The following is a 12194-nucleotide window of genomic DNA, read 5'->3' as shown; positions in this document are numbered from 1 at the left end:
TGTATGCTCCTTGGTATATAGTATATACAGTATCCGTTGACTGGCTGATACAATCAGCTATTTAAAAAGATCCCACACCGTTGGTTACCCATGAAAATAGAATAAACTGATGACATAACCCAACATATAGAGTGATTTAATTTCAAAACCTTGAGTCTCACTAAGACAGCAGCAGACTCTAAACACAGTAAATACCAGCCGGTCGTTCTTATATTTACTTTAGCTGGCATTTCCAAAGCATCTTCTGAAGCCAAGTGTTATTTTCTCTGGCTCCTATAAGTCAAAATTGCTCAACCAGGCCCTTCAGACGCATTGTAGTCATTTATCATGCAAGGAGAAGAGATCCAGACCACCAGTAATGGTCTAATCCAGAAAGCCATATTCATTTATCCCAGTGGTTCTCACAGTGAAGCCTCTAGGTCAGGAACATCCTCATCACCTGGACTTGTCAGAACTGCAGGATCTCAGACCTACAGAATCAGAAACTCTGGGATTGGGTCCCAGCAATCTGTGGTGGTTTTTTTTTTTTTTTTAAGATTTTATTTTTTTATTTATTTGACAGAGAGAATGCGAGAGAAGGAACACAGGCAGGGGGAGTGGGAGAGGGAGAAGCAGGCTCCCACTGAGCAGGGAGCCTGATGGCGAGGCTCGATCCCTGGACCCTGGGATCATGACCTGAGCCGAAGGCAGACACTTAACGACTGAGACACCCAGGCACCCAGCAATCTGTGTTTTAACAAGCCTTCTGAGGGGCTCCAAGGCCTGCTCTGAATTAGACTATGCTGGTTAGTACTGAGAATCAGAGAGCAAGCAAGTCCCCAAGGAATACAGATCTCAGGGAGAACTGTGCTTCCAAAAAGAAAAAGGACAGGTAATGTCCTATTACCCCAAATCCTGCTCTAATTCTAACGAGGCTGAGGACAGATGCCACCGTGTGGAACCTGATCTTCTCCTGAAGACACGTGGGTCCAGCTAGAATTGGCAAGTATATAGCAAATGAGATTTGTAAAAGGGCAGCCATCTTGGAGCATTAGGGCATGGGAAAGGAACCAGTAGAGGGACTACAGGGGTTTGGGTCAATCGTATGAATATAACTTCAGTTCTTTTTCAACCTCCGCTGTTGGAGTCACCTTCCTATCCTGGAGAACCACGCTGAGCTCTGTTTCCCTCCACCTCATGTCACTCAGCTTTTTCTTTGTGTCCAGCTTCAAGTGGGGCTCAAAAGTAGAGCATTCATACCCTGCTCAGGTTAGAAGCAAAAAGTCACAAATGCATGGATCCATGCTGCACACAAATGCAGGCCATCAGGCCATCCTCACCTCATCGCCTACGGCAATCACTTCTGTCAAGCGAGCAGGAAATGGCAGGTTAGTCGTAAGCTGTGTCACCCAGAGGAATCATTTCAAATGTATTATCACCTAAGGTGTAACTTCCCAAAGGTGGAAGGAGATGAAGTCATTGAGTCTGTCCTCCTTATCCATCTGCCACCTACCTCATGACAATTTTTTAAAAACTCTACTCATGGTCCATTGCTTTCATATCTAAAGGTAATAGATCTAAAAGGAACCCATGTCCCCATTTAGTAATGTCACTCAGGTGAAGGTAGCCACCAACATCAGCCTGGCCTCCATCAGCAGTTTAGACACAGGACGACGATAGTCACATCTGACTCACAGCTAAATGACCATCATCTAGAATGTTCTCCCTTCATTTTCCTTCTGTGAAGAGCTCATGTAAACTCTAATACAGTTGCTCTTCAAAAATGTCTAAGGGAAGAGGCAGATTTGGAGTTTAGAATCATGTATCAACTTCTACATCAACTTTGGTTTTTCTCCCCCCCCAAATTATATAATTTTAAAAACCTCACTGAGGCAGATGTGTGTTTACTTTGAGAAGTAAAAATGTTAACATTTAAACTGAAAGCCTGTTTCAGTTTTAAGGTACTTAATTGCCTTAGAGCATATCATAAACCGAGCCCATCTTGTCATTCAACTAATGGAGGGAGTGATAAAGAGATAGGAGCCCAGGACCCTATTCATTCCAGTTTTCCTTTGTACTTCGTTTACTTTGGCACCGCGCCTCATGTGTATTTTACACTTCTTTACATTTTGTACATCCCTGTATGACAAATACTTGTCAAACAAAAACTAAACAGATTTATAACCCCTTAACTTGAAATGAGCCAAAATTGAACTGCCAAAACTTTATGACTTCATTTTCTTTCATAGTTTTCCACTACATTGGTTCAAACAGACAAACCCCACTTGAGGTCAAGCCAAGGTCATTTCACTTTCATTACTAAAATATAATTTACAATATGCCAGACCTAAACAAGTTTAGCCTAAAGGGTTTCTATAATGTAAACCATCTGTTCCTCAACAATACGGCTCATTTCCTGCCGTCACCGGACAGTCTACTGACGGCTGCTTTAAGGGGTTTTATGATTTTTTAACTAGTTCAGGATTTATGTAAAATTTGAAAATGAGTCTGTAGTTAAGACACATTTGTACCGAGTAACTTGAGCATTTTAAAAATGCAAATCACTGTGTAAATTGTTCCCCTGAAACCAAGCTCCGAGCAGTTTTTCCGGGTACTTCTATGCCGGCTGCCACACAGGTGTTCCAGGGAAAGGTTTTGTGAAGTCTGCCGTTTTCGTTGCCTTCCGTGCTTCTTTCCAAAGCAAAATCCCCCAGTGTGGGTATGACTAGCTGTGGGGAACTGCTTCTTCCTTTTCTGGGCTAGAGAAGAGCTGGGACTCTGTGCTGTAGGGCCCACTGGGGACAGGTGGGGTCTGACAAGACACACTTGGGGTCAAAACCTCCTCTCCTGTGTCTGAACGGGGGATAAAGAACAGTTGTAACTCCGAGGAACGACCACACACTGAAGGCTGGCCTCACAGCCCTGTAAGGTGTCAGGCCCCCGGCTGAGCCTCCAGAGACCTTCTGTGTCAAACCGGGCTTGCCAGCCAGCAAGCTTCTCTGGTTTCAGACAGAACGGTGTGGCCCGAAGCAGAAGGCCTTGCAGTGCAAGTGAAGCTCTTTTTGGCTCTTCTAAAAAATGCTTGACACTTTTCAAGCCTCGTTCTCCATCTGTAAAATGGTAAGAGTAAGAGTTCTTTTTTCCAAGGGCAAATAGAAGAGAACTAATTTGCTTACCTCAGTGGAGGGGAATGCAGCCGGTCTTCTTAGCCATGAAGCCCCAGGGGCCATGTGTCAGGCCCGTGCCAAGGTCCTGTCCACCCCTCTTCTCTTCCAGTCCCCAGAAGTTTGGCCAGCTTGCTTTTTTGTCCCATCTGCCACCATCTACTCTTCCACATGGGTTCTTGCTCCCTCCACCCGTCTTCATTTTCCAGAATCCTAGAGGAGCAGGCCACTCCAATCGGACCCACCTTCGGGCTCCAAAACAGATTCTCTGTTTTGAGATTGAAGATTTTTAAGATTTTAAGATTTTTGTTTTAAACCAACAACTGCAGGAGAACAGGGAAAGATTAATAGGAGGAAATTCAATGCATTTTTTTTAAACATAAAGAGAATTATAGAAAACTGTCTAGAACTACTTAAGGCTGTAAATGGATCTAAATCACTTGCATTTACTCCGCTTCCCAGATTACTTCCATAATAAGGATAGTAATATTGATGTAAAGATCACTTACTAGGTGGAAATTACTTTCATACATTGTTGCATTTAGTCCCTAGTGTAACTATAGAAGCTGCATATTATATTATTTCATGGATATGGAAATAGAGGTTCAGAAAAGTGAAGAAGCTCACCCAAGGTCAACCAGCTAAGATATAGGACCTACCACACAGGATTGTTGTCTTAAATGAGTTAATATTTGTTAAGTGCTTAACAGTATCTAGCATATAGTAAATGTTATATAAGTATTAACTAATATTGATAGAAAGCAACAGGTCCAAGATGCAAATTCAGATTGGTATGACTCCAAAGATCACATAGTTTGAATGCCCTGCACTGCTTATGCATTAGTTTCAGCGGGGGCAGGAAAAAGTATTCCTAACTCCTCATTAAATCAGTCTAATATTCCTTGAGTGTAAATTCTGATTTTCCCTCAAAAAAATTTTATTACTCAGTCACATACGCTTCTCTCTCACCAAAGCCTGGGGATCCTGTTTAGGTGGAAAAGTAAGTAAATACCTACTCTGCCATTCAAGGGACCCTCACATAAATTGGATTCATTTAAATCATTAGGAAAGGGGCACTTGGGTGGCTCAGTCAGTTAAGCGTCTGCCTTCGACTCAGGTCCTGATCCCAGGGTCCCGGGATCCAGCCCCCCATAGGGCTCCCTGCTCAGCAGGGAGTCTGCTTCTCCCTCTCCCTTTGCCACTCCTCCTCCACTCGTGCTCTGTCTCTTGCTTTGTCTCTCTCAAATAAGTAAAATAAAATCTTAAATAAAAAATATATATGTAAAAAAATAAATGATTAGGAAAAATTGTGATAGAAATCCCAACCTGAACATCATGCAGGAGAAATTCACCTTGGGTTAGTCTTCCCACAAAAGCAAAATCATCTGAGTGCCAAAAGAGAAAAAAGTAGGGTTGGTTCAAGTGGTTCCTTTTCCCATCACCCACACGCAGCTCTCCCAGAGGAACAACGTAGCTCCCATAAGAATCCAACCCCTGTAAGCAAAAGGAAAAATAGTGGATGGACCTGTGATTGCAAAAGAAATTTCCATATTCAGTCAGATAGAAAGATTGGTCATATGTTTTTACTTTTTTACTTTTTCTTGGTTCAAAAATTTTAAAGGATAGGGACGCCTGGGTGGTTCAGTAGGTTGAGCGTTTGCCTTCGGCTCGGGTCATGATCTCGGGGTTCTGGGATCGAGTCCCACATCGGGCTCCTTCCTTGGCAGGGAGCCTGCTTCGCCCTCCACCTGCCGCTCCCCCTGCTTGTGTGCTCTCTCTCTCTCTCATTCCCCCTCTCTCTGACAAATAAATAAATAAAATCTTTTAAAAAATGTTTTTAAGTATAAAAAAGCATGAAGTGAAAACTCTCCCAGCTCTGTCTCCTTTCTCCAAGTTCCCACTTCTGTATGCCCCCATAATCACTGCTGTTTCCTGAGTGTCCTTTCAGTTTCTTTATACATATGCAAATTAACATGAATATATTCATTCTTTTTCCCCTCCCCCTTCACACAAAACACCATGCAGCATTAATTGTTCTTTTGCTTTTTATTTTTGACTTAGCAATAAGATTTTGGAGATCTTTCCATATTGGTACATAGAAAATGTCCTCATTCTTAAACTATATAATACTCTTTATTAGTTCAATCCATAATTAACATAACCAGTCTCCTTTAGATAGACCTTTAGGTTGTTTCTTTTTATTTTAAGGGAAATTTTATTTTTTTTATTTATTTTTTTAGAGAGAGCAAGCACGAGCAGCAGAGGGGGGAGGGGTGCAGAGGGAGAGAGGGAGAGAAAATCTTAAGCAGGCTTCTCTCACCCAGCACGGAGCCCAACACAGGGCTCAGTCTCACAACCCTGAGATTATGACCTGAGCTGAAATCAAGAGTCAGACGCTCAGCCAACTGAGCCACCCAGGCACCCCCATTCAGGTTGTTTCTACTCTTTTGCTCCTATAATACTGTGATGAATAGGACTGGATCAATAAACTTTAATTTACTGAATGTTTAAAGCAATGTGTTACCATTACTTTCAGCAGAAGTAACTTTCCTGTAAGACATTTCCAAATACAAACCCCTTGAGATTGGCTTTAATGAATAAATGAGCCCTGTTTCTAATAGGAAATATTATTTGCATGAGGAAATTAACGTTTCAAAATGGCCAATTTTATTTTGTCCTTTTAAGTATTTTGCTGCATGTTTATTTACACTTATATAATTAGGTTAATGGGCATTTTGCCCTGGAAAATATCAGCCCAGAACAGAGCTAATCATCATGAATTTTAATAGAGTTTGGATTAGAGAAATATTTTACTTAATCTTCTAAACTGTTGTTTTAAACTCTGTACAGAGAACTCTGAATTCTGTATGTATTTGCAACATTGTCAGCTTTAATTGGAATACTCAGAGCAGTATTCTTTTTCTTAAAAAATTTAAAGTGAGGGAATTATTTTTAAAATTATGTACAAATGCACTGCTTTTATGATTTGTTTCTTAGCAAATTCGTCTAGAATTCAGGCTAGATTTGAGGTGAATTTCAAAAATTATTGCCAATACCAAATGTGACAATTTAATACATATTTCCATTGTGAGCTAGGTGTTTTTTTCCTGTCTGTCTTAACGTCAATTAGTAAACAACCCACTTGCGAAGCTGTAGTGTTATCAATTGGTATGAAGAGCAATGCCTCCCTTCAAGAAATTGAAATCTGGGGGCGCCTGGGTGGCTCAGTCGTTAAGCGTCTGCCTTTGGCTCAGGTCATGATCCCAGGGTCCTGGGATAGAGCCCCGCATCGGCCTCCCTGCTCTGAGGGAAGCCTACTTCTCCCTCTCCCACTCCCCCTGCTTGTGTTCCCTCTCTCGCGGTGTCTCTCTCTGTCAAATAAATAAATAAAATCTTTAAAAAAAAAAAAAAAGAAATTGAAATCTGATTGAGAGGACAAAATATTCATTAAAAGAACAGCAACATATACAATGAAATATTATGCGGCCATCAAAAAAATGAGATCTTGCCATTTGCAATGACGTGGATGGAACTGGAGGGTATTATGCTAAGCGACATAAGTCAATCAGAGAAAGATAATTACCATATGATCTCACTGATATGAGGAATTTGAGAAACAAGACAGAGGATCATAGGGGAAGGGAGGGAAAAATGAAACAAGATGAACCAGAGAGGGAGACAAACCATAAGAGACTCTTGATCTCAGGAAACAAACTGAGGGTTGCTGGAGTGGAGGGGGGTGGGAGGGATGGGGTGGCTGGGTGATGGACATTGGGGAGGGTACGTGCTATGGTGAGCGCTGTGAATTGTGTAAGACTGATGAATCACAGACTTGTACCCCTGAAACAAATAATACATCATATGTTAATAAAATTAATTAATTAATTAATAAAAAATAAAAGAATAGCAACAGCAAGGTAACAGCTAAAAGTTAAATAGCACTTACCATGTGCCAGACATCATGCTGAGTACTTTACAAATGTTAATTCATTACAAATTCACAAAGAACCCTACAAGTACAATTATCCATTATGATCATTCCATTTTACAGATGAGGGAATTGAGGCATAGGGTGGTTGAATACTGTAGCTAGAGTCCACACAGCTGGTAAGTGGAAAAGGTGGGGTTCAGATTCAGATTGTCTGGGGAGGCCACGCACGTACCCAGCCCTCACTCTGCCTCCTGTGTGTGGCGGCATTCAGAAGGTAAAGCAAAAGGACTCCAGAGAAGGCAAAGACCTTAGTGGTCAGGGAGAGTTTCGGAGGGAACAAGATTTGATAAGCATTGGGGAGCACGTTCCAAACCTCCCTGCCTCTACTCTGAGCACCGCAGGAGGACAGCCTGGTTTCTCTGGCTTTTCGCACAATAAATACCCTAAGAATAAGAACACATTGCACGAACAGAGCTGTTAGGCAAGAATGGCCGTGGTGTTCAGGGGTGGACACTGAGGAGACCTATTTAAGTAAAGTGATGCTAACATATAGAGAAGTGGCAAGGGTAGGCGGGTTAGGACCACATCACACACGCTCTATGTGCCAGGCTGAGAATTCGGGCCGTATCCCCCGCAGCAACACCTCGCACACTGTAATGTTTACTGAAATCAGCTGGGGTCTCGTTAAATGCACATTCTGATCCAGCAGGCCTGGGGTGGGCCCGAGAGCCCTCATCTGTTGTAAGCTTTGAGTGATGCCGATGCTGCCGGTCTCAGAACCACACTAGCAAGACTCTAGTCTCCGGCAGCAAGCGGCCTTCGGAGCAGGGGATGTGGATGGGGGCAGGGGGAGTGACAGGAAGCCGCCTTTGGTACCTCCTCCAAGTTGTGGCCGACAACTTTAAAGACTTACAGACCTACAGTATTTTATTCAGTCTGGTTTATAGAGCCTCTCTCTATATGCCCCGCCCCTTCTTTCAGAGGCCAAGATGTCTTGCCTTAAGAAATGTTTTAAACCACACTTTTCGCTTCTTTTTATACAGAGCAAGGCTAAAGAGCTCCCACTCTCGGCTGTACGTTTTATGGAAGAACTGGGTGAATGTGCCTTTGGAAAGATCTATAAGGGCCATCTCTATCTCCCAGGCATGGACCATGCTCAGCTGGTTGCCATAAAGACCTTGAAAGACTGCAACAACCCTCAGCAATGGACAGAATTTCAACAGGAAGCCTCCCTGATGGCCGAACTACACCACCCCAATATCGTCTGCCTTCTAGGGGCCGTCACTCAGGAGCAACCGGTGTGTATGCTTTTCGAGTATATGAATCAGGGGGATCTCCACGAGTTCCTTATCATGCGATCCCCGCATTCTGACGTCGGCTGTAGCAGCGACGAAGACGGGACCGTAAAATCCAGCCTCGATCACGGAGATTTTCTGCACATTGCGATTCAGATTGCAGCCGGCATGGAGTACCTGTCTAGTCACTTCTTTGTCCATAAGGATCTTGCAGCTCGCAATATTTTAATCGGGGAGCAGCTTCATGTAAAGATTTCAGACCTTGGGCTTTCCAGAGAAATATACTCTGCCGATTACTACAGGGTGCAGAGTAAGTCTTTGCTGCCCATTCGCTGGATGCCCCCTGAAGCCATCATGTATGGCAAATTCTCGTCTGATTCCGATATCTGGTCCTTTGGGGTTGTCTTGTGGGAGATTTTCAGTTTTGGACTGCAGCCGTACTACGGATTCAGTAACCAGGAGGTGATCGAAATGGTAAGAAAACGACAGCTGCTGCCGTGCTCCGAAGACTGCCCGCCCAGAATGTACAGCCTCATGACGGAGTGCTGGAATGAGATTCCTTCCAGGAGACCCAGATTTAAAGATATTCATGTCCGGCTTCGCTCCTGGGAGGGACTGTCCAGTCACACCAGCTCTACGACCCCTTCGGGAGGAAATGCCACCACGCAGACCACCTCCCTTAGCGCCAGCCCAGTGAGTAATCTCAGTAACCCCAGATATCCCAATTATATGTTCCCAAGCCAGGGTATTACGCCACAGGGCCAGATTGCTGGTTTCATTGGCCCACCAATACCTCAGAACCAGCGATTCATCCCCATCAATGGATACCCAATACCTCCTGGATATGCAGCATTTCCAGCCGCCCACTATCAGCCAACAGGCCCTCCCAGAGTGATCCAGCATTGCCCGCCTCCCAAGAGTCGGTCCCCGAGCAGCGCCAGTGGGTCCACGAGCACTGGTCATGTGACCAGCCTGCCCTCTTCGGGATCCAACCAGGAAGCCAATATTCCCTTACTACCACACATGTCGATTCCAAATCATCCTGGTGGAATGGGTATCACCGTTTTTGGCAACAAATCTCAAAAACCCTACAAAATAGACTCAAAGCAACCATCTTTGCTAGGAGATTCCAATATTCACGGACACACCGAATCTATGATTTCCGCAGAACTGTAAAATGCACGACTTTTGTAAATGTGGTATACAGAAAAAACTAGAAAGCCGTAGAAAAGATTTAAATTCAAAAAAAAATTTTTTTTTTTTTAATTAAAGTAAGGTTCTCATTTAGCAGACATTGCAACAAGTATCTTCTGTGAAGTTTAACTGTCTTACCAAGCAGGGCAGACACCAGCCAGAAAAAAAAAAAAAAAAAGTGGGATTAACACTCCATCAGGGATACATGACATGGCATTGGGATTGGGACATCTGGTTTCAAGTACTAAAAACTGCAAACCAGTGAAGAGGAAAAGAATTTTGTGATTAAATATCAAACCAAAAAGGAAAGTCAAACGGTGCTTTGTGTATTTGCCTTCGTTCTCCATGACTGGTCTCTCCCCAAAATGTATATATCATAGCATTTGTCTACCTGCTGTCTTATCTTCAGGACAAATGTTCAGGAATTATGTTGATTCAATTTAGACTCTATGCATACTTGTATGGAAATGATATTCAGAATCAATGAGGAAACCTTTAGGCAAAATTTGAAATCCCAGCTCGAAACGAGCCCTAAGACAAGTGTAAGATCCCCCGAAGCCTTCTACACAGTGGGCCTTCCTTGGAAAGGTGCAGAGTGTGCCTCTTTGTGAATCTCCTCTGCTGATCACGAAGGCCTTTTCCACAGTGTGTTTACACAAGCGCTTGAAATAATATAGGGCCTCAGACCATGAGAAGGCTAGATGCGGATGCTGGAATTGATTGTTGGTTGATAGTTCACTCCGTGGCATTAGAAATGAGGAACCAAAGGAAGCACAGTCAGGAAAACGGCCCCTCGGCCTAGATCAGCACCCATGGGAGAGGAACAAGGGTGCCCATGGGGACAGCCTCACAGGAGCTTCCCTGGACCGAGAACGTTGAAGAAGAGAGGTGTGGTTGCAGAGCAGTGCATCAGTGCTTACAAGCTCCTGCAGAGGGGTTGTCCAAGGTGCAGACTGCTCAGCATCAGTGAACTCTGGGGAAGTAGGAAACCCTGTGACACCGATATCTAGTTAAAGTTTCTCTCACCTTTTTTTCTGATTTGGAAATGTTCATAGATGTTATCCCAGCACCAGAAGTTATGACAGTTTATTCATAGAATTAGTTGGAATCCAAAGACTATGAATTCTATTTTGCAAAATATGACAGTATTTAAAAGAAAAAAAAAAACAAAACAGGTACTGAGTTCTCATTTCAAAGATTACCGTGAACTGAATTTTTTAAGCTGGTGAATAGAAGCAGCATAATCATTTTTGCCTTAGTTAGGAGGGAGGCATCAAATGTGCATCTCATGCCACTTACCCGCTAGCCATCTTTTGCCAAGTTTAGAATTCTTATGGGTTTCAAGTTCTATATAGAAAGGAATGTTATGTTTGATTTTTTCTCTTGTTAAAAAATAACTCCTTTATTCTAAGAACAGTGTCTCAAGGTCTCTCTCTTTCTCTCTTTTTTTTTAATTTTACAGCTTAAGAGACTTATAAAGAGACTTACAGGATATAAAATAATTCCTGGAAGTGATATTTGATGAGGAGAATGCAAAAGAATTAGAAGCACACTGATGTTTCAATTTTGTAAAAAAAATAAAAATAAAAATGCAATTAGGATGAGAAATCAAGGAAGTATGTTTACCAAATGTGTTGCAATTTTCCCAAACCCTGAATCTTCAAACAATAAACATGGACTTACCGGTACTGTGAACTCAAAGAATTGGCTATATCCAGTTTTACTGGGAGATAAATTAAGAAATATTTTTGTGACATAAATAAGCTGATTCAAAAGTTACATTTCTTAACTTTAGGTAGAGGAGAATATTTGTATCCTTTTGTTGCTATGCAACTGTTTAATGATGAAGATTCAAACCACAATTTTGTATATCATACGACAATCAATTGTTTTCCAAGAATATTTATTATTTTAAGTAAACACAATTTCAGTGAATCTGAGTTTTTCTAGGAGTCCCTTAAAGGGAAATTAGCATTCCATGAGCCAGTAAAATACCTACTCTGGAAAAACATTACTATGGTTAAAAAATAAACTCAAGTTAGTTTTTTATAAAGAACTATAACATTTATTTTAAACATTTTATAATTACTGAGGCCATTATGGTGAGCAAACCAAATTTCAAAACCACTTGTAATAATGTATTTTATGATAGCACTGTGATACTACATAACACAGTCCCTTTTGTATTAAATAGTATTTTTTTCACAAACTAAAAAATACCTTTCGCTTTGTTGACAATGTTTTGTAAGATGACTTTATTTTCAGATCTTTTTTCTTTTCTTTTTTTTTTTTTTGCACAAAACTATGTTTATGGTTTGTATCACAGAAGTGAAAATATATCTGCATTTTTATATCTGGTCTGTTTCTTTGTTTCCTTTGTTTGTTTCTTTTTAACTCGATATGGATTTTCTTCAAATATATCATGGCAATATTCCACTATCTTGCCCTCCCATATCTTTTCTTACTTTCACTGCATGCATTTAATCACTGTATTACTTAATGTTTGATTTGTTATTATGGGCATTTCAAATAGACAAGCATGGATGTAATGACAAAAAGGCTATTTTATATTGAGGATATGTGCATTTGTATTTCACACACCAGAGATGATATTAAACACTGATTACTTTA

General features: G+C 41.7%; 1 protein-coding gene across 1 annotated transcript in view; it reads left to right on the top strand.

The window, feature by feature from the left end:
• ROR1 (receptor tyrosine kinase like orphan receptor 1) overlaps positions 1–12194 on the top strand; it is a 306022-nt gene extending 293828 nt beyond the window's left edge. Inside the window, exon 10 of the mRNA XM_032396112.1 lies at positions 8118–12194. Coding sequence (XP_032252003.1) covers positions 8118–9545 — 1428 coding nt within the window. The 3' untranslated portion in view covers positions 9546–12194. The remainder of the gene's footprint in view (positions 1–8117) is intronic.

The sequence above is a fragment of the Phoca vitulina genome, unplaced genomic scaffold, assembly GCF_004348235.1.
Source record: "Phoca vitulina isolate PV1807 unplaced genomic scaffold, GSC_HSeal_1.0 scaffold2, whole genome shotgun sequence".
NCBI lineage: Eukaryota > Metazoa > Chordata > Mammalia > Carnivora > Phocidae > Phoca > Phoca vitulina.
This window is presented reverse-complemented; position numbering and strand designations above follow the sequence as displayed.